This window comes from Cryptococcus neoformans, chromosome 11, assembly GCF_000149245.1.
Source record: "Cryptococcus neoformans var. grubii H99 chromosome 11, complete sequence".
NCBI lineage: Eukaryota > Fungi > Basidiomycota > Tremellomycetes > Tremellales > Cryptococcaceae > Cryptococcus > Cryptococcus neoformans.
The window spans coordinates 1,062,257-1,082,256 of NC_026755.1; the positions used below are offsets into that span (position 1 = coordinate 1,062,257).

The window sequence follows — 20,000 nt, forward strand, 5'->3', positions numbered from 1 at the left end:
ATACTCACTGATGATCATTGCCAACGTCAATATTCCACCACCTCCCAAGCCTTGTATTGCCCGAAATATAATCAATTGGATCATGGTCTTTGCGAGCGAATCAGCTAGGGTGTCCATGTATAGTCGATTGAACATACCTGGGCAAGGGCACAAGCTAGAGAGCCCATCAGGAATATGAATAAACAGCCCAAAAGGGTGAACTTTCGGCCAAAGATATCTGATAGTCTTCCATACACCGGTTGAGTTGCCTGGAAACACTTTGGTCAGTCTCCAATAAGCGGAAATACTATAATAACTTTACCGTCGAAGTCAATAGATAAGCCGTCCCAACCCAAGGACTAATGTCTGCCCTTCCAAATACTTGTCCCAAAGTCGGTAAAGCAGTAGTCACGCTAATCATCGTCGTCAGCATGCATCGCGCAAGTATGGAAGCGAAGAAACTCACATGGTTTGATCCAGTAGAGAGCAAAATAAAGCGCAAGTTAGTCCAACAAAGACAAATATAACTTGCTTGGTTGGCAACAGGTTCGTCTGATCTTGCAGCTCAAACTTCTTCTTCTGCCCAGACTTTTTACCCTCTATTTTAGCTTCTTCATCCTTCCCTTGCTCTCGATTGTCTTCTTTACGTTCCCCCGAACGAAGACTCCTGTGACTTTGTTCTGAGTGCTCTTGATGATTGAAATCATCCTGCCCGTGTCCATGCTCATGCTCTTCGTCGTGAGTATGCAGCCCATCGTCCTCCTCCGCTCCCCCATCTCGATCTTCCACAAACTCGCCTGTTTCATGCGTGGTCATTCGTCTCAGTGCATTCTGTGCATGGTAGCTTCCGCTTGTTGATGCTCTTACTAATGGAGCATTCTGTGTGGGAGCTTGCACTTCTGATCGGGAAGTTGGAAAAGGAGCGATAGAGTAATCGGCTATGTCCGAAGGGCGAGATGTCGGAGGGATAGAGGAGCTATTGTCGTCGTCTTTGGCGCTCGCTGTAGCTGAGTCTGACTGCGGACCGGGATTATCAGAGACATTGACGAGGGTCATTATGGAGGAATGGGACGCAAGCCGTTTCGCGTCCATAGTAGCTAGTGGGGGAGATGGAGATGGAAATGGAAAAGGAATTCAAATCTGCTGACATGCTGTAGCAGGTTTAATTATTAGGACGAAGGTCCCATCGGATATGGCCGAAAGCGTCCAAAAAAAGAAAATTATTTACCGTCGTCACGATTATCGACCCCGCAAACCAGACAATTTGCCTCGGACATTGTCGGTCTTCTTCCGTCCTGCCTCCCCCCATCACCATCACTGTGGTAACCCAGCTTGAGGCCACAACACCCCTCATATCATACCAAATAATATGGTAACATGGTAACATCAACTAATAATTTGCATGAATACTTACATACCATCGATAACTTCTTGCATGTAGTCTGTAGTTTATACGGGTAGTGCGTGCATAATCCAACACCATTTCATTTATCAAGATTAAATTACATGACAGTAGTACTCCACATTATTGGCTCCCCGGCTTCCATTCGATATTGTATATTCATGAATCGTCACAATTTATACACACAATGCTATATTGTATTATGCTTCCCAACTTCGGAGGCAAGCTGTATTTATTATCTTTCTATTGTCTTCAGACCAGAGCCACCCCTACTTGTTACCGTCTAGGCTTGTGCTGCAGCCCAAGGAGCAATCTATGTTGGGTCAGTATAAGTCCTATCAATAGTGAAAGAGACGAAACCCACCCAAGAGAAGCCAGCAAACTCCTTTTGGTCCGCCTCGCTCAGTTGCGTATGAACCGGAGTCAATGTGGGCTGCTCCCTTGTAAACTCCTGATCAAAATTGCTAGTGTCAGTAGCATTACCGATCACCGGGAAGTATGGTGGTGGGATTCTTTTATGATAGACATCGTCAAAGTTGACATCGCGGAAGAATAAGTGTTGCTTGATTTCTTCAGCGTCCCCTTCGCCAGCACCAAGTCGCCGCGTAGGATCACGAGTAAGAAGCTGTTACAAAATTTAGCATACCATGCACAAGAGACGCGCAGCTTCATACTCACTCGTTGAAGAAGAGACACAGCATCCCGAGGCATAGTAATAGGGTATAAAGGCTCATCCTCCAAAATAGCGTCGAAGATTTCATCTTCATCTTCGCCTCGGAAAGGAGATTGTCCCAGCAACATCTCATATGTCAACACACCGAAGGCCCACCAATCCACCGCACGGCCATAACGTTGTTCAAGAAGGATCTAACGGATATGTCAGCGTTATCTCCTTTTCTTGCAACAAGCTGGCATCCTACCTCAGGTGCCATAAATTCAGGGGTACCACAGAAGGTGCTCGTCGTCTTACCAAACCACATCTCCTCTTTACACAACCCATAGTCTGCTACCTTCACATGACCATCCAATGTCAACAAAATGTTATCCAGCTTCAAATCTCGGTAGATGATGCCTTTCGAGTGGAAGTACTGCAATGCAAGCAGAACTTCACACGCGTAAAACTTGGCTTGACGGAGAGTAAACTGTTTTTTCTGGATATGAAGCATGAGATCACCACCAGAGATGTACTCCATGACGAAATAAACACGAGTCTCCGTTTGGAAACAAGAGTGAAGACCTAGAAGGAAGGGATGACGTTCCTGCGCAGCAGCCAAAAACACACGTTTCTCGGATTGAGTACTAGCATCTGGTCAGCCAGCTCTTCCTGCACCAGTGCAAATCAACCTACCTCTCAACCTCGTCGTTCTCAATAATAAACTCTTTCTTCAGGACCTTGATGGCGTACAAATTGCTTGAAGTCTTTTCCTCGGCAAGCATGACCTTTCCAAAATTACCCTTACCCAGCACTGCTAAAAAGTTGAAATCATCCAGTCCCACCTTCCTCTTTCTAGTCATGACCGGCTGCTGAGGAGGCAACCTCTGCGTCACTTGTTGTTGGACAGGGGGTTGAGGAACATAATGAGGTTTGACAGGGGGTTGAACAGATTGAGCACTAGGTGGGAGAGTTTGTGGTTGGGGCTGAGCCGAAGGCATAACCGGATGAATTTGGGCATGAGGCTCTTGCGGTCTCTCGCCCTCAAAGCTAATTTTGCTGCTTGGCACTGCGACAGGTGGCAATTGGGGCATTGCTCTGCCACCAGCAGGACGAAGATTATCATAGGCACCAGTCTGCTGGTTTTGAGCTTGTGGTTGAATTGGCCTTTGGTCTGCTGAGGGCAAAGTACCAGCAGGTGGGTGGGGTGACAGGGCCGGTTGTTGCGGCGCAGCAGATTGCACTGGATGAGAACGGGCTTCTTGAGAATGGTAAGAGGGAAGAGTAGACACACTGGATGATGTGGATGTGGAAGGAACAGGTTTGCGGTGCTGAGTGGTCTTGATGTCACGAAGATTCTTGAGCAGTAAATTGGCCATCTCCATAGTCATACCACAGAAATCTGGAACAAGATGTGAACACGTTTGGTGACAAGTGAGGGCACACTCTGTGATATCTCAATAAGCATTGTGCCTGGCATGTCTCGTGATAAAACTTACCAGAACACTTGACAGCATTCTTACGACCGAAGGGAAGCATGTATCCACAATGACAGCACCAATTGGCAGACATATTGGTGTACGAAGTGAATCTGTGAGGGATTCTGTGATTGATTTTTTCCTCGTCTCCCTCCTGATTAGTTTAGCAGGTATCGCAAACAGATAAAGTTTGTCACTTACGCCATCTGCGTTCGACTTGCTGATACACTTCGTCACAACCTTCGGATAACATTTCTTGTGGCAGGCATACCTACAATCCTCGCATTGATATCCTTCACCAGTGAGCAAGAATTCCTGACACAGGGCACACATGATGGGCTGGTAGAACTGGCGTTGTACGAATTTGTGACCATTCATTTCGTAGACATCGCCCTTTCGCATACGAACGGCACCCTGTCGGCCAAGGGCTTCGTAAGGACGACGCGCACCAGCCACCGTATCCTTTACTGTTGTGCGTTAAACGTGAACTCTTTCAACCGTTGGACAACTCACCAAAATCCATTCTCAATGATATCGCACCAGCAGGTTCAACAGACCACCAGCCGTCGATCCCGTCAGGCCCTTTGCCTTCTGCGTCCGGCCTGCCTCTCAAAGTTCCAGCACTGTGCAGCGTAACCGAGTCTGGCGCATTGCCGCTGCTCCTCGGGCCCATCGTTGCGGCAGTCGCAGCTGTCACCCAGCCAGCACCTTGGCCTTCAATTCCGACTTTTTGTCTTCGCAATGCCTCTACAAGATCGCTCACTCGCAACCAGAGCATCCCAATGGGAGCTGAATCACCGGGGGCAACCGTATCGTAAATAGTAATTTCTACCTCATTGGCTTTTTCCACCGGAATATGGAAGTCTTCGTGCCACTTATCGTTTCGTGAGGGATGAGAGACAGCACGTTCGTTACCTTCAACCTTAATGATGACTGTAGTTTCTGAATAGGTTTTCGAAGAACGACGAGGAAGGGTGCGATGGTTAAGATCACGAGCAGAGCGAAGAGAGATTACCAATTTGCCGGAGATGGGTTTACGAAGAGCCTCCTTGCGTTTTCCATCAGACATCAAGTCTGCAAACTTGGTGAGATTCAAAGACAATGATGAAAAAATCAAATGGTAAACTTACCTTCGTCGTCTTCCACAGCTCCACCGAATTTGGCCAGCGATTCATACCTCTTCTTTGCCTTCCTTAACAGTTGTATCTTCCCCTCACTTTCAGACTTTTTAGCGTCCGTCTCGCTTTTCAATCTCTTATCACCCTCAGCCCGGTATGCTTGCGCCATCTTCTCGATACCCGTCCTGTATTGCTCTTCAACTTGCAATTTGAATTGAAGCTGATTTAACATTCGAGTAATTTTAGCTCCGGTCAGTGGTGCGTCATATCGTAACAAATCTTCGTTCAAAATGATGAGCTACTAAGCTGGAAATAAATGAGAATTCCCTCACCTAATTGAGAATAGTTTTTCGTTTCAGGCTTTTTGGCGTTGTCTTGCTCAGCTCCAGGTGGTGGAGGGGGCAGGGGCCTTTCCCGATCTCCAGCCATTCCCCTTCCTCCTGGACTAGTCGTGGCTATTCCCTGTGGCCCTTGCCTTCCGGGAACTCCTGCCCCCGCCCTGCCAGATGGCTCACCCCTCCCTGGAGTCCCAGAAGATGCACCTGATCCGTCCACCTGCAGCTTTGCTAACTCATCTTCAAGGAATTTGATGGACATCGTCGCTGTGCGTATTTCATTCTGAGCCTGTTGTATTACAGTTTCGTTTTTTGATGAGGCTTCGAATGCTCGGATGACGGCTCGGGCACCTTCGATGTTGCGCTTCTCCGTCGCGATGCTCTGAAGGATCACCTTGGCCTTGGGATCATTGGACGCCTGTCACAGGTATTAGCATGTGAAAGCAACCTTTTCCATTCATCCTGGCAGATATCCACGCACCATGGTGGTCGAAGGAGGGGAGGAGGGAGAAATGTAGTTGTAAAAAGAGATGAGCTGGTTCTGTTGCTACGTTCGTTGTTGGTTGTCGCGTCAATCATCGAGGTCGGCAACCTAACCGCGAAGCGGTGTCGCCAGGTCGGAGAATTACATAACCCCGTCTGTGGCACACCCAACACCCATTCTTTAGTAGTAAACAAGAGTCGTCATGTATCGTCGCCATCGCCATGCATCAGCCATTCCACCATCGATCATCCATTTTAGCTGCATCATTGCTGTATTTATATCTCAGGGTCTCCGTCGACTCTTCCTTGCCTAGTATTATGTTCAGAAGGTTGCAGACAATAATCCCTCTTTCAGAAGAGTAACATGTTTTGGCAGCTCATTTTATTTTTTGATAACTTTGTTGTTACTGTTTCTTCATATTATTCCATGGCCGAGTGATTATTATGAAGCATATTTTTACACACTCCGAACCTAAACATATACATCATCAGCTGCTTGTTGTAATTGAGAGATAATACATTTATAGGAAAAGAAGCACCTGCTCTTCTTATTGCGCTTCTGCTAGATTACTTCATTATGAATGAAATATAGCATTCAATTCATCATTATAACTAGGTACGTAATGACTGAAAATAGACAGATGAAGAAGGCCGTTTTTAGACATGACCAGTACAACGGAATAACTGGCCTTATGATAAGGGGCAAGGAAACTGGCACTTGTTGGTGCTGTAAATTTCAACTACTAATACCAGCATGGTTGGTGATCACATTCCTATCATCGCTGCAAATACCCCTATTTCGCCCACTGTCCGTTGGTAATTATGTACTACTACCACGTAATATAAGAAAACTAACATCCCATCATCAGTGCCTTCTACGTACGTAATCGAAATGCATGACCGCAGGTGGGTGGCGCCCATTCCTTCTGCTATACGGATGCTACTGTATGCAATTTACCCAGCTTGCCGCGCCTCTTCCTGCACCGCTGCTGATTATTCGATGATGGCATTCCCTTTGCTCTTTAACATTACTGGCATTACTTAGGTCGCCTACTATCGCCAGTCTCATGATAATAATCTTGAAGGAGATAAAATTTAACATTTACTTCTAATAATAATTCCATTCGTTACGTGGTTAATGGCTGGATGTGTAACCTCTTCCGCTTATCTTATCTATAAGTATCTGCCCTAATTTATGTTTATTTAACTGACCCTTTTGCCCTTAATCATTTTGACGCTCAACAATCTGACTAGGGGGATTTGATTCCGTCGATTGACAGCTGCGGCGAAAAGAGGTACTGGGCCATTAATTGGTTCTTCGCCGCGTCCCATGCTATAATATGCAATTGGCGCATTTCAAAGTGCGTTTTTTTCGCGATTTTGAAAATCGCAAGAATCGTGTTTCAGCGTGAATGCATTTTCCGGGTTCAGAGATCAGTGGTCTTGTCATGTACCAGTCATGTATGCATGTATAATGTAATATGGAAAAATGAGTCGATGGCTAGCAGCTAGAAACAAGCTGTAAATGAGCATTAAAACGAGGCTTATTATCGCCTCGAAACAAGCCATTTTCGGTTGAAATGGCCTCAAAAAGTGGCCAAACGAATACGCTGTCTCGGTTTGTTTTAAGCAGAAAAAACAATCCCGTTTTGAGTCTTGTTTCAAACATGATTCCTAGCTTATTTCAAGAAGGTAATTTGTCTTTTTTTTAGGGAATTATCTGCTTGATTTTGATTTAATTCAATGGGGGATCGGTTTGAAGCAATCCGCCGCGGGACGCGTATTGTGGTCAAATCAAATGTCATGTCGAGCGAGCCCTCTAGTAAAAATAATTATTTCGACGCGCTCGAAGAAAATAATTCCCTCCCCCTCGTTTTCTCTCAGAAGGTATGGTGAACTTGATCACGTCCAGCTATATATTTACCTGTATGCCTTCGTAATCAGTGATTTATTATATGTATATTCTCCCCGACATAAAATCCCGACACCCTCTTTTTTGGCCAATTACAAAGAGCGACCAGCGATTAAGGCCGAGCCGGGATAAACCCGCCGTCACTTCTGATTGGTGATGTCATGACAAGCTTTGGAAGCCATGAATTCACTGGCACGTCATTCGACGAGACAGGTCCACCCCACCAACGAACACTCAGGCCTTGCCCACAGCATACAGCATATATAACAGAGCTGGGATTGGGAACTAAGGAGACTCTACTTTAATTCTGGATTGATATATGTTCATTTCAAGATTAGCAGCTAGACAGGCTCGAGTGCAATCTCATCTACCAAGACACATCGCCTACAGAAGTTTCACATCAACGATCACTATTGGAATGTCAATGAACGACGACCTTTTGACCAAGGCAGTTTTGCCGGATAATGAATTGAAAAATGGAGAAAAGTAAGTCATTATCCATACGATAATCCTTTGCACAAATCTGATAAGAATCATCCAGGAAAGCCGTAGACTTTGGAGAAGGAAAAGTCCTCTTGTCTAAGATCAATGGCAATGTCGTAAGTTCATCCGTTGAGCTGTGAATAACTGCAAGGATTAACCGTCGACCATTTACAAGTATGCCACTTCCGCTTTCTGTACTCATGTAGGTCCTGGCTTTCTCGGTTGCGCATAATTTACTCATCAGCTTGCGTGAAACAAGTATGGGGCGCCTTTGGAAAGTGAGTTCCCCTTTTAAGACATCAAATTAGAGCTGTAACCTGACTGGTGTTGTAGAGGGTGTACTCTCTCATGATGGACGACTGGTATGCCCATGGCATGGTGGTAAGTCCAACCACTCGAATAAATAAGAGTGTAATCTGAGATTTCCAAGCTTGCTTCAACGTTTGTTCCGGAGATGTGGAAGATGCTCCAGGTCTTGACTCTCTATGGTCATTTTCAACCAATGTGAAAAATGGCCAGATTGAGGTCACCGCCTCTAAAAAGGAAGTCACATCCAAAGTTGGAAGGATTGTTGCCAGAAAGAGGACCAAAGATCAAGTGCAAGTAGCTGAGGAGACAGTGGTAATCGTTGGTGGTGGGTCCGGCGGTATACACACACTCGAGAGTTTGAGGATGGTAAGTACCGTCTCTTGAGGAGGCATTGAAATGGGGCTAAGACTATATAGAACGGTTTCGGAGGAAAGATTGTTTTGATTTCTGCCGAAAACTATGCTCCCATTGATCGGTAGGCTAATTAAGCTTTTTGCTCTCATTTGCGGCCGATAGCTGATGTTTTGTTAGGACCAAGATGTCCAAGCAATTGTTAGACGACGTTGGGAAACTTCAGTGGCGCACGCCTGATGAACTTCGGGACAGTTTCGGTGTTGACTTCCACCCTGGTACTGTGAGCAAGCATTTTAACTCAGCAAAACCTGTGTGCTTGACCCAACTAATTACTTGATCCAGAATGTTACCAAAGTTGACTTTGAGGCTCAAACTGTCACAGATTCTTCCGGTGTAGTATACAATTATAACTATCTCGTTCTTTCTCCAGGTGGCCGTCCCAAAAAGATTCCCATCCCTGGAGCTGACCTTAAGGGTGTTGTGACACTCCGCCACGTTGAGGATACCAAGACTATCAATTCGTTTATCACCAAGGACTCTGACGTAGTGCTCATCGGGACTAGCTTTATCTCAATGGAAGCTGCAAGCGCGGTGCTAAAGAAGGGACCTAAAAGCGTTACTCTAGTGGGAATGGATGAGGTTCCATTCCAAGGTCTGCTGGGGAAAGAATTTGGCTCAGCCCTCATGGAGGTAAATCAGAATTCCTCGACTATGGCATTGCCTGTGCTGATTGTCTTGGTAGAATATGAAGGAGCAAGGAATCAAATTTCACATGAACGCCCAGATTGAGAAGATCACCGCCTCCGGTAAGTCAAACACACGATAACATGTCGCCCAGACAAGACTAATTCTTCATAGACTCTAATCCTGGCCATGCGGGGATGCTTCACATCAAAGGGTCCGACCCCATCCCGGCTAATCTCGTTATCATGGGCACTGGTGTCACCCCCGCCACCTCCTTCCTCGAAGGCAGCGTCAAACTTGAAAAGGATGGCGGTGTCCTAGTCGATGAGTACCTCCACCTCAAAGGTTATAAAAATGTGTATGCCATTGGTGATATCGCACATTATATTCAGTATCCCGACAAGTTCCCGAGAAGGGTGGAGCATTGGAATGTTGCCAGTAACCACGTAAGAAGACGAAATTGTGATGATAGAACATATCTAATAGACAAACAGGGACGAGAGGTCGCCCACAATATTACCCACCCAGAGAATCCAGTGAGCTACACCAAGGTTCCAATTTTCTGGTCTTCGATTGGCAAGGGTCTCCGATACCTTGGGACTGGGGCAGGCTACGATGACATGTATGTCGACGGAAATTTCAAAGACTTCAAGGTGCGTAATATGACTTTTAGTGACGGATCCATTTATCTCTACTAACTGACTATTGTCTATAGTTTGCCGCTTACCAGGCCAAAGGGGGCAAAGTAACCGCTGTTGCGGCCATGCAGCGAGACCCCATTGTCTCCAAAGCTTCAGAGCTGATGAGGCTTGATTTGATGCCGCCTCTGGAAGAGATTAAGAATGGCAAGGATATCTTGCAAATTGAGCTGATTAATAAGGGCCAGAAATGATGCGGCTCTTTGTCCTACCTGTATCGATGAAAGATCAAATGCAGGTAAAGAGTTACAGATTGAAGGTCAAGTGTCAGTATCTGTACATTATCTGGCCTTCTGTAGCATTGGTAGTAATAGTAGTATCCATTGAATGTGTGTATGATATAATTAACAGCAGTAATGAGGCGTTGAATACATGTGTGGTGTAATGATCTCCACGATTCATTGTAATGGGAATCCACAGTATGAACAGAAAGATGACAGCAGTAAAAGGTTCATCGATAAAGTGAACGAGTGGTACTTGGAGGACCGAATGCTCTGCTGAACAGAACGTGTCCAGCTGAAAACAGTTTGGTGGAGGCTGGGGGTTATATTTTCTTAACTCTATTAGCCTACGAGTGATATTCAAGCTGAGATTTACAGTACGTACTGGCATTTGTAGTAACAGAACTGACGAACGTATAGGTTTGATGCATCGAAAGATCAATGTTTATGCGGAAAATATGGGATAAGAGGACAGCAACACATCTACACAAGTCATTAAACGTCGTTAAAAGCCCAACAAATGGCCGGCTTTATAGTTGAACCTTCGCCTAATAGCCATGTATCTCCGTGCTCCTTGACATTGAAATTTACGATAACTTCTTAGTGGCTACATTGAAATCAGGGGGCTTTACACCCGCTCATATTCTCCATTCTTTTCTGTGCGCCCTTCTCTTACGTTGTCCACAATCCTTGAAAACATCCCTCCAGCGACTTCCATATACTTATTGAACGGCCCATCTAAACAGTTTTGGAGAATGTCGGCATCTGCCAAAGCGTGGGCAGCTGCAGTAAGGGCTCCTGTTGCCTGGAATCTTGCGGCTTCTTTGACCAGCAAACGAGCGGCCAGAGATATTGAAAAAGCGACCATCATGTCTAGCCATAAAGAGTAAGCTTGCGTGCGTGGTCGTCAAGAGTGAAAGAATGTTCGTTGAGATAACGAGTGGGAAATGCAACTTACCGACGTTGGCCCATTTCTCGTCGGGTATCAACCTTGTCAGATTCACCAAGGCTCTGGCACACTGCAGCGCCGCACCGTTTGATTCTGGGCGATAAAAGGCCATTTCTCTCCACATAAGCATCTCTGCTGCATAGAGATTGAAATGGAAGAGAATCCACCATGGATCCGAGGGCCCATCGTAGACCTCGGTATCAAGAGATGCCGAAGCCATTGCTGACCCATTAGCCGCTGAGACGGGATGGGGAAAAGTAAAGGGAAAAGGTATATGTTGGCGGAAAAGAGCCAAACATATTTCGACCGATTCAACGTCGTCAATGGATGGGATATGAGGAAGGAGAGTGAAACTTTGTTCGTTGCTGAGGGAAGTGGGATGCGAAATTTTTGGAAGATCGAACAGCCTAGTGCCCTGTAAGTGGATGATTCAAAAAAAGCTAGTTGCAGAGATATTTACCGTCCTGCTCGGCAGAGCAATGCCATGCTCTTCATGGCCAAGGTGTACGTCGTATCCGTATAGGCACCGGTGTGGATATTGGAGTCAGGGTCATGAATATCGTTTAATATGTACCTTTCTAAAGCCAAGACGGTTCGGACCTGGGAGGGCTTTTAACGATCTCTAAAACGCTGTACGTATAGGCAAAGGCTTACTTCAACATGACCCCAGCCCCAAGGCCATTCTGTTGTACATTCAGCGTCAGGCAGAGGATCTGACCACCCCCACCCGCCTGAGGATATCCACATCTGGTGTTTACCTGCCCAAAACGTCATTATTCGTTCAGCTATTTCAATTTCATCCCTAGCGGGTGGTATGAGCACCGGTCTCATCCGTAGCTCTTGTCCGTCTGGGATAACTTGGCTTGGTGTATGAGCATGTAAATAATAATCGGGGTGTGCATAGGGTTGCGGCAATCCCGGTATTCCTTTCGAGCTTGTGGGTGGGGGGACGCAGTTCCCAGAAATCCTATGTAGCCCGCAAGCAACCATAAGACTTGCAACAGGCACAGTCCAGCCTTCAACAAAATTTCCTCTCCTATACAATGCGTGGGCTATGCCTATCGCTGCTCTGGTGAGATCGAAAGGGCGATCGACTTCCCGAATACCTTGGTCTAGCTCAAGTCGAGCTCTTGCAAGGAGTGGCACTGATGTGCCCCTTAGTTGCGATAGGATAAAGCCGGTGCTGAGGGTGGGTATTGGAAAAGGAGGGGGTGGCGAGGATGGAAAGAGGTCCATAGGTTTATCTGGGGGATAGGGAGGAGGAATACCCCTTTCCAGATGTGAGACGGCGTGAGAAAAAAGGGTGTACAATAGAGCTGGGTGGGGTCGAGAGTTGTCTTCCGAAGGTAACGATAACGAGGCCAGGAAACGTTGTGGATGCAGAGGGAGTAGCAAGTAAGGTGTATAGGGCAGGATAAACTCTATCAGTGATAGCTCTATAGCAGAGCCGGGCGGAATTTCAATCTGTGAAGGAGGTCTAGGCGTGTTGGTTACTGACCACAGGGGAGGCTGGTCCAGATAGGGATTGACGACATGACTTGAACTGACCTGTGGATACTCGGAAAAAAAGTGCTCAGAAGGCGTGGGGCTAACCGAGTATCCATTGAACGTAGTTGAAGATGGATTACTCTTCCGAGGGACGGGTTGCCCCTTTTGCAGGCCGAGCAGGTCTTCCAGCTCGGCTTGACACCGGAATCGTCAATGACCTAGGTGAAGTTGCACCAACACGTATGACTCACCGACTCTCTCCTCTAGAATAACATGCTTTGGCTTTTTGCGGGGTATTTCCTCGTCGCGACAATCTATATTGGCTTTGACGCAAGTGATGCAGGGGCGTATAGCCTCTTGGCACTTACTGGCATCAGCCGAGCATATCAGTTATGACTATCGTTGTGGCCAGAAGGCGGCTTTGGGCTTACAGTTTCCGCTGCCTATACCAAGAACCCGTTAGCTGGACAATGAAGCTGCCTGGAACTGAAAGCTAGACTTGCCTGCATGCTACACAAGCATGTCCCCTCGGCAGGGTGATCCTTGGTTTCTTCCTCGGGCTTTTTCTGTATTCTCTATCGAGCTCGTCCTCCGGGCCCAGCGTGGACTCTGCATATGCCTTTAACAGCGCCGTGTCTGCCATTTGAGACGAGGTGCTGGTGGCAGTTTCGCTAGGCGCTATAAGATAGTCCTCGGCACTGCCGTCATAAGGCAGGGCGTGGAGTGGGTGGGGATAGGGGAGGGGCTGATGGTGGGAGTGGGGGAGGGGGAGGGGCAGCACGAAGGCGGGGGGAGGACGCCGCCCCTCGTCGTGGCAGGGGGCGTGGTGGTACACGGTGCCGCTCCTTGATTCGCTGTCCACGGGCGCAACTTGGCACAAGGGCGCAGGGGCAAAGGTATTCCTTTCTCAGCTTGCCACCCCCGTCTTCTCGATCGCTTCCCCGCACGTTTACGCGCTGTGTATCCACCAGAGGGCGGCACTCACAGTCACAGTCGCTGCCGGGGGCGTGGTGGGCATTTATTGCTTACAAGTTCGCCCAGAATCATTCAAGGGTTATGCTGTAGCGCTCAAAATGGGAACCGCAGTTTGAAACATAGGCACAGGTCGCATCCCATACGGTATACCTATATATATATAACTTTCGGTCTTTCAGCTCCATCGTAACTGGTCATATGAGGGGATATCATCATAATCCTTTTCTGGTTCTGCTGTATACAGGGTGGGGGGGAGCACCTCGCAAATAAAGAGAAGACGGAGGTGTTGTGTCGGATGACGCATTGACGCAATTCCGGCATCCAGTTTTGGAAATTAGATTGCTGGTCGTTATGTAAAGTAGATCTGTAATTACTGTAGACGCGTGTCAGTGCCTGACTAAGGGTTGATTCCAGCTGTTCAACTCGTATACTGCTGTGAATTGTATGGCGGGTGTTGTAGTAACAGTAGATAATGGAGGTTAGGAATGTGCATTCTTCAATAAATACCACGCAGACGATCCGTCAACCTGTGTAGGCTGCAATGCTGATACACTGTAACCAAGTGAAATTATTTTGCGTCCTACCGGAGGATACAAGCAGTAACGTGGAAGGATAATAGAAGAGTATTAAGGTTTTTACATCTGCTAGTGTTAGCAGCGACATTCCGTACCTCCTTTGCAGACGCGCCACCGTGGTGCATGAGGAGGTGGGGGCCGACGATCGATCCATTAATTCCAGCAGTCAGGCGCAAAATAATTATAAGTAAAAACCATAACAAATGACAAATAACGAACGTTCCTGATATGGCCCCTGAGTTCTGGCAAGTGACACGCACGCAGGAGGCACCAACCCACTGTAATAAATACATGCGCAAGAAGCCCAGGCGATTCTATCTTCAAGCAAAGCCCAGATAACCGATGCCCAATTCGTCCTTCCGCAGACAATAAAATGCGTACAACAGTCAAGACTTGAAAAACGCCCCGCCCAGTGCCGAAGAAACGTGACCAAGACTTATTAGGTTAAGATTAGATATCGGCACTGCGGGCACAGCTCTCAAGGTGGAGACAATCGGTTCCTGTAATTTGACCCAGAAATGATGTCAGGAGCAATTACTGCTGTCGTGGTGCCACGCATTCTTACACTTGGTAGGCAAGAACAACAGGGTTAAGATAAATAATAAGTTCATCTGAGATAAACTTAACCATCTTTTCATTTTCTTGCTTGTAGAACAGATTATAGAGAGTCATAAGATAACTACGTGTAAGAATTTGTGTGAAAGGATAAGAAACACCCTTACGTAGTCCCATATTCCAAAGAGGTACTGAGTTACAATAATGCTTTTGTTGCTCGAAAACATGCCAAGTAACTTGGTTGTGCATACTATCTTTTGCCCTCCGCTCCCTCCGCTTAAAATTGAATAGTAACTTTAGTTTGTGCTTGTAATAATTGCCCTTGCAACAAATGCAACAGACTTCGAACTTGTTGCTGCAATAATCACATGGCGCCGTAATAATCCTCCTGCTGTCTGCTGTGCGACGAGTGGTCTTGCTACAAGCTGGAAACAATGCAATTGAACAATCGTGAGGGCATTGCATTAACAAGCGAGAAAGTCTATTCTAACACTGACATCATACATCAAACAATTTCGAGCCGCACCTGAACACTACGCTCCCAATCCACTCTTCGTGTTCTTGACTACGGCGACGATTCTGTCGGACGGTCAGCGATGAATGTGAAGAGAGAATTAATGACTCACGGGGCGTCTATGCCACTGCCACTTCCTCTCCCAATCTTGTTCCCTTCCGCCCAGCCCATCTTACTCAGCAATTTATGGCCCACATTATCTATCCCAATCTTGTCTGCTCCGTACCCTACAAGTTCTCCTTCCCTAGGTTTGGCAGCCCCACCGCTGGACCAATCTTTGCTCTTGCCTTTGACGCCTCCATGGCTACTTTTAGTATAGAGAGTTTTGTGGAACATGGACCCAGAGAAATGAGCGGCGGTGAGAAGACGTTCAAGCTTTTCTTCCTTCACATCAACCCCGGAGCGTTTGGTCTTGTACAAGGAGATGGATTTCTTTTTTCCAGAACCGCGTGATGTAGAGCCGATACCATAACACTCCGCAAGCATGTGAATCTTCTTTCTCCCTTCCTTATCCATGGCAGGTAGGCTCATAGATTCGCTTTTCTTATCTCTGAGGAATGCTTGAATAAGGTCATCTACCCAATCGAGCGACTTCCATTCGGGACCGGCCACCGCTTTCTTGTCCAAACTTCGCTTCTTGTTCTTCTTGAAGCCCATCGAGAAACGGGCATTTTTAGGTTTAAGAGAGAGGCTGAAAGGATCATTGCCAATCATCTCATAACGATCGCTGTGTCCAAAATACTCCTCATGCTCACTCTCTGATAATCCCTCCTCTTCAGAGAACATGTCGGCGACATCAGCAGCTGAGCCGGGGATCAAATGAGCAACAGAGGCTTGATAAATTTGCTTGGGACCCTTGCCCTTGCCGCCTTTCTTGCTGTGACGCTTGTTTTTGCCATTTCGAGAGGATCCAGAGATGATGGTGGAATCAAACTCTTCCATATGGCGCGCAAGCTCGCGTTGACGCTTCTTCTCGGCCTTGTTTTGGCGGTCCTTTTCCCATTGAACTTGCAATTCCACTGGAATGCCCTTGAGTTGCTTGCTCTTCTTGCCTTTTTTGGCTGGGGCTGAAAAAGAAACAAAATTAGAAAACTGGAGGAATTATGGAAGAAAAACACTTACTCGAACTGAATTCGTAAGTATCCTCCTTGATGGCATTGAACATCTTGGCTCTGGGATCACTGAAATTGATTTCTCTGCCGCCAAGGGCATCCTAGAGGAAGCTCGTGAGCATACAAAATAGCAAGATGTCATGGATATCACTTACTTCCATGGCGTTGATGAACCATTCCGTTTGATCATAATCGTCCACTTCCATATCCTCCTCGTCTTCTTCGCTTTCGTAGTGACTGTCACTGTTGCCGTCACTTTCACCGCTAATCTCACCCTTTCCTTCATCGCTATCATCCTCGCTCTCATCATCGTCACTCCAATGATTAACGCCGTTGAACCTGTCTCCCTCTTGCTTGGCTTCAAAATATTTCCATTTGCTTGTCGATGAGCCAGATGAATCGGTACCATCTGAATCTGAATCTTCTTCCCCGCTGTGTACTTCATCAAACACCTTACTTGCTATCTTTCCATTCGACCAGCCTCCGCTTTCTGACTCGTCCCTTTGTTCGGTTAACCGTTCTTCACTTGTACTACAAACAACGATATCATGCTGTTTTTGAGGTACATGTGATGATATGTCCGCAGAGTAAGCGGTATGAGAGCGCGAGTGGCGAGAAGTCGACTGAGTAGACGTTCGCTCTTCATAAATTACCTCGCCTGACCACGGATTATGCTCCTTCTTTGGGTCTTTTGCCGCCCACGGATTATCTTCTTCAGCCTCCTTGGGATCGAATGACCAAGGATTGTCCTCAGTTGCCTCCGCTTCCGAAATAGGCCAACCTTCATTATCCCCAAGCTCCGTTGGCTGAGAAAGCTTCTCAGGGGACATATGCTTAGACTGCTGATTTAAGCTCGGCTGAGATGTCGGAGAAATTTGTCTTTGTTTCATCTTGGGGAATGCTTGCTTCTTCAGCTTCGGCTTGCTGGAAGTATATGCTGTGTCAAGCTCATCGTCGCTCAAATCTGGCCCTTGACTACGTGAATTCACTCGACTGATCCAAGCGTCCAGCGCATCCAGCTCGGCGTCTTCCTCGTCCTGTTCTGAATCGGGTTCAAAACATTCCACGGACTGTGGTTGTCGCCTGTTGTCTAGCTGTGAAGGCAATAACACTCCCATTTCCTCGTCGTCATCGTCATCATAATCATCTCCACCAAGAGTATTGACCCTGAGTGCCCACTTGCCAAGAGCCAGCTTTTCTTCGTCGGCTTCCCATTGAGCATGTGTAATTTCTTGATTGTAGCTGGAAAACTTGACCTGTTTGACGCGTGCTTTCGGGGGGGATTGAATTTTCTGCGCTTCAATTTCGCCCATATCATCGCCGCTGAAACCACCTTCAATTCCTTGACCATTAATACGGTCCGCAAATTCTTGAAGGGCTTCCAACTCCATCAACTCCTCGTCCACAACATCGCCATCGCCGTGCTCAAGCTTTTCGAGTTGTTCGCGTCTTTTCTCTTGAAGCTTAAGGGAGATCTTTGGAGCCTGAGACTGGACTAACGTAATTTCCTCACCTTCACTAAGATCCTGACCTTCATCAAGGGCATTGACCCGGTTCGCAAAATCACGCAACGCTTCAAGCTCTCGAAGCTCATCATCATCCTTTTCGTCTTGTCCAAGCTCGTCTCTTCTATCTTCAGGTCCGTGGTATATTTTATTCGCCTTGGCCAGAATCGAAGGAGGATTGGATTCCTCGTCGGAGTTCTCATCCAAATCTACCTCTTTTCCACGAACATTGATCCGATTGGCCCATTCGGAAAGAGCTGCCATATCATCATCATCCCCATATTTGTCCTCGTCTTCATCCGCCTTCTGAGACAATTTTACGCCCTCCAAATAGTCCCTTAATATGGCTTCACTTTCTTTTCCCTTCCCGCCACCAACTAAATCATTGACGCTAGGATCTTGTTCGCCCCCGAGAAGGTTAGGCGGCCCGTCAGACCCCCATTCAATGTCCGAGTCGTCTCTCGGAACTCCGCGCGCGGCCGCTCGGCGGGCAAGACGCTTGGCGTTCTTGTTCGCACGTTTCTTTTGACGTTTTATCACCTTTTCGTCTCTGGACGGGGCTGCAGGCTCATTGACATATCTGGAAATCGAATCAGAAGGCTCTTCATTAGATAAAGACACCGGCACTGGGGGCGGTTGAGGATTAGGCGTGGCATCTTCAACAGAGGGTTGAATTTGCGGAGCTGAGTCCAACAGAGGTTGCGCATTGAGATCATCAACAATCTCGATATAGGATTGGTACTTCGAAGAACCCTGACCCAGATACGTCGTTCCATGGCGTTGATGGAGTGAGGACACGTGCGGTCCAATGGCTTTCTGCTGATTATAAGCTCGAGGAACAAAGACGATATCCTCTTCGTCGGAATCAGGGGAAGATGAGCCAATAGGGGGAGCTGCAACAGTATTGTACTGAGGGGTCTGAGACGGCGTATTATCAGGATCAGGATTTGTATCGATGAAGAATAACGCATCTTCGTGATGTGGTTGCAAGTCGGTTTCTGATACTTCTCTATCAACGTGCCCATGACGATCGAAGGAAGACGCAATGTCCGGAACTGTTTTCGTAAAGGTGTTTAACCCCGTAAACTGGTCTTCATTAGGGACTGGAAGCCCCATGACCCCTTCATTCCGCGGGACACCCCCTTCTTCAACAGGATCTTGATGAGAATTGGCGAAGCTGGGGCCGATAGAAAGCTCTCCGGTGTACTGTACCACTTGAAAGATGTTGGAGTCGTCATCGGCAGTAGGTGAAAGAGATGAACCAGATTGGCTATCAATCTTTAACTGCTCGCTCTTACCATCGGTGACAGCGTCGCTCGTGTTATCACCACCTTCCACTTGGAAAATTTGAGTGTTTTCTTGGTCTTTGCTATCTGCCATCCGAGTTCCAGAAGAAGCTTCCGGCATATAATAATGTCCAACATCAATGCCTTTATCTGGGGACAATAATTGGGCCAGTCAGTGACTCGGAGATGATAGGAACGAGAAAATCTCACCTTCTTCTTGGGTAATGACATCAACCTCTCCGTCTTTGAACAACTCCCCAGCTTTGATGAATAAAGGCGCGAGTCCTCCGCCCCAGCGGGCACCGCTGAGCCCACGACTCCTCTCACCAGCCGTCTTGGCCTTTGGTATTTCAACCGATGGACGAACTGAATCAGACTGAGATAGCTGTTTGGAGGCCTCGAAACCGAGCCCATGTATTTTATTAGGAGTTGCCGTCCCCGGTGTATGCGCAAGACGAGGAACATGATAAGATGACGATGAGACGTTCCTATCAGGACCACTGCGAGAGCTGTTTGTGTCTCGATAACCATACGGTGCAACAGAAGCGGCTGATTAGGGAAAGAACAAGGTCGTATTAACAACGTGCCCAATACGGTAACGTCATACTTGATACTCACGTTCAAGTTTCTTATAATGCTGGTTATTGATCGTTTCGTAGTCGAAAGGAACATTGGAATAGTCGGCATTGTAAGCCTTTTTGCTGGCGTTGCCATAAAATCCTCCTCGACCGCCACCACCTCGGCCCCTACTGCTACCTCCACGGCCGCGATTTTTGCCACCGTACGGACTGCCTGACGTGAGGAAATCGGCAAAGGATTGCTTTTGAGTCATATCTTGCCGTTTGTTGTGAAGATACGGAAAGACTATACTGAGAGATGGATAGGTCTATATATAAGAAGTGCGAAAACAGGTGAAAGGTGAATGGATTAGAA

At 47.1% G+C, this 20,000-nt stretch overlaps 5 protein-coding genes; 1 reads left to right on the forward strand and 4 right to left on the reverse strand.

The window, feature by feature from the left end:
- Positions 1–1,105, reverse strand: part of CNAG_01844 (tetracycline efflux protein) — a 2,741-nt gene extending 1,636 nt beyond the window's left edge. The window contains exons 1-4 of the mRNA XM_012197081.1: positions 446–1,105; positions 302–392; positions 138–248; positions 9–87 (exon numbers count right to left, since the gene is read on the reverse strand). Coding sequence (XP_012052471.1) covers positions 9–87; positions 138–248; positions 302–392; positions 446–1,071 — 907 coding nt within the window. The 5' untranslated portion in view covers positions 1,072–1,105. The remainder of the gene's footprint in view (positions 1–8; positions 88–137; positions 249–301; positions 393–445) is intronic.
- A 270-nt stretch (positions 1,106–1,375) lies between these two features.
- CNAG_01845 (AGC/PKC protein kinase) lies at positions 1,376–5,518 on the reverse strand. XM_012197410.1 has 11 exons: positions 5,446–5,518; positions 4,962–5,382; positions 4,642–4,908; positions 4,025–4,585; positions 3,713–3,978; positions 3,533–3,665; positions 2,730–3,480; positions 2,302–2,680; positions 2,060–2,248; positions 1,746–2,006; positions 1,376–1,694 (listed from the first exon to the last, which is right to left on the reverse strand). The coding sequence occupies exons 1-11, from the start codon at positions 5,446–5,448 to the stop codon at positions 1,665–1,667; spliced, it is 3,261 nt and encodes a 1,086-aa protein (XP_012052800.1). The 5' UTR covers positions 5,449–5,518; the 3' UTR covers positions 1,376–1,664.
- A 1,896-nt stretch (positions 5,519–7,414) lies between these two features.
- On the forward strand, positions 7,415–10,686 carry CNAG_01846 (flavoprotein). XM_012197082.1 has 14 exons: positions 7,415–7,845; positions 7,901–7,958; positions 8,018–8,044; positions 8,102–8,120; positions 8,176–8,223; positions 8,273–8,517; positions 8,568–8,626; positions 8,683–8,785; positions 8,848–9,195; positions 9,248–9,311; positions 9,364–9,635; positions 9,684–9,842; positions 9,905–10,485; positions 10,529–10,686. Exons 1-13 carry the CDS (start codon positions 7,679–7,681, stop codon positions 10,079–10,081), a joined length of 1,746 nt encoding a protein of 581 aa, XP_012052472.1. The 5' UTR covers positions 7,415–7,678; the 3' UTR covers positions 10,082–10,485; positions 10,529–10,686.
- Positions 10,190–13,629, reverse strand: CNAG_01847 (hypothetical protein). XM_012197083.1 has 8 exons: positions 13,049–13,629; positions 12,977–12,988; positions 12,797–12,912; positions 11,712–12,739; positions 11,518–11,657; positions 11,067–11,464; positions 10,494–10,981; positions 10,190–10,440 (listed from the first exon to the last, which is right to left on the reverse strand). Exons 1-7 carry the CDS (start codon positions 13,186–13,188, stop codon positions 10,737–10,739), a joined length of 2,079 nt encoding a protein of 692 aa, XP_012052473.1. The 5' UTR covers positions 13,189–13,629; the 3' UTR covers positions 10,190–10,440; positions 10,494–10,736.
- A 1,298-nt stretch (positions 13,630–14,927) lies between these two features.
- Positions 14,928–20,000, reverse strand: part of CNAG_01848 (hypothetical protein) — a 5,100-nt gene continuing 27 nt past the window's right edge. Inside the window, exons 1-6 of the mRNA XM_012197411.1 lie at positions 19,686–20,000; positions 19,278–19,616; positions 16,432–19,217; positions 16,287–16,377; positions 15,277–16,231; positions 14,928–15,229 (exon numbers count right to left, since the gene is read on the reverse strand). The exon at positions 19,686–20,000 is cut by the window's right edge and continues 27 nt beyond it. Of these exons, the coding sequence (XP_012052801.1) occupies positions 15,184–15,229; positions 15,277–16,231; positions 16,287–16,377; positions 16,432–19,217; positions 19,278–19,616; positions 19,686–19,899 (4,431 nt within the window). The 5' untranslated portion in view covers positions 19,900–20,000 and the 3' untranslated portion in view covers positions 14,928–15,183.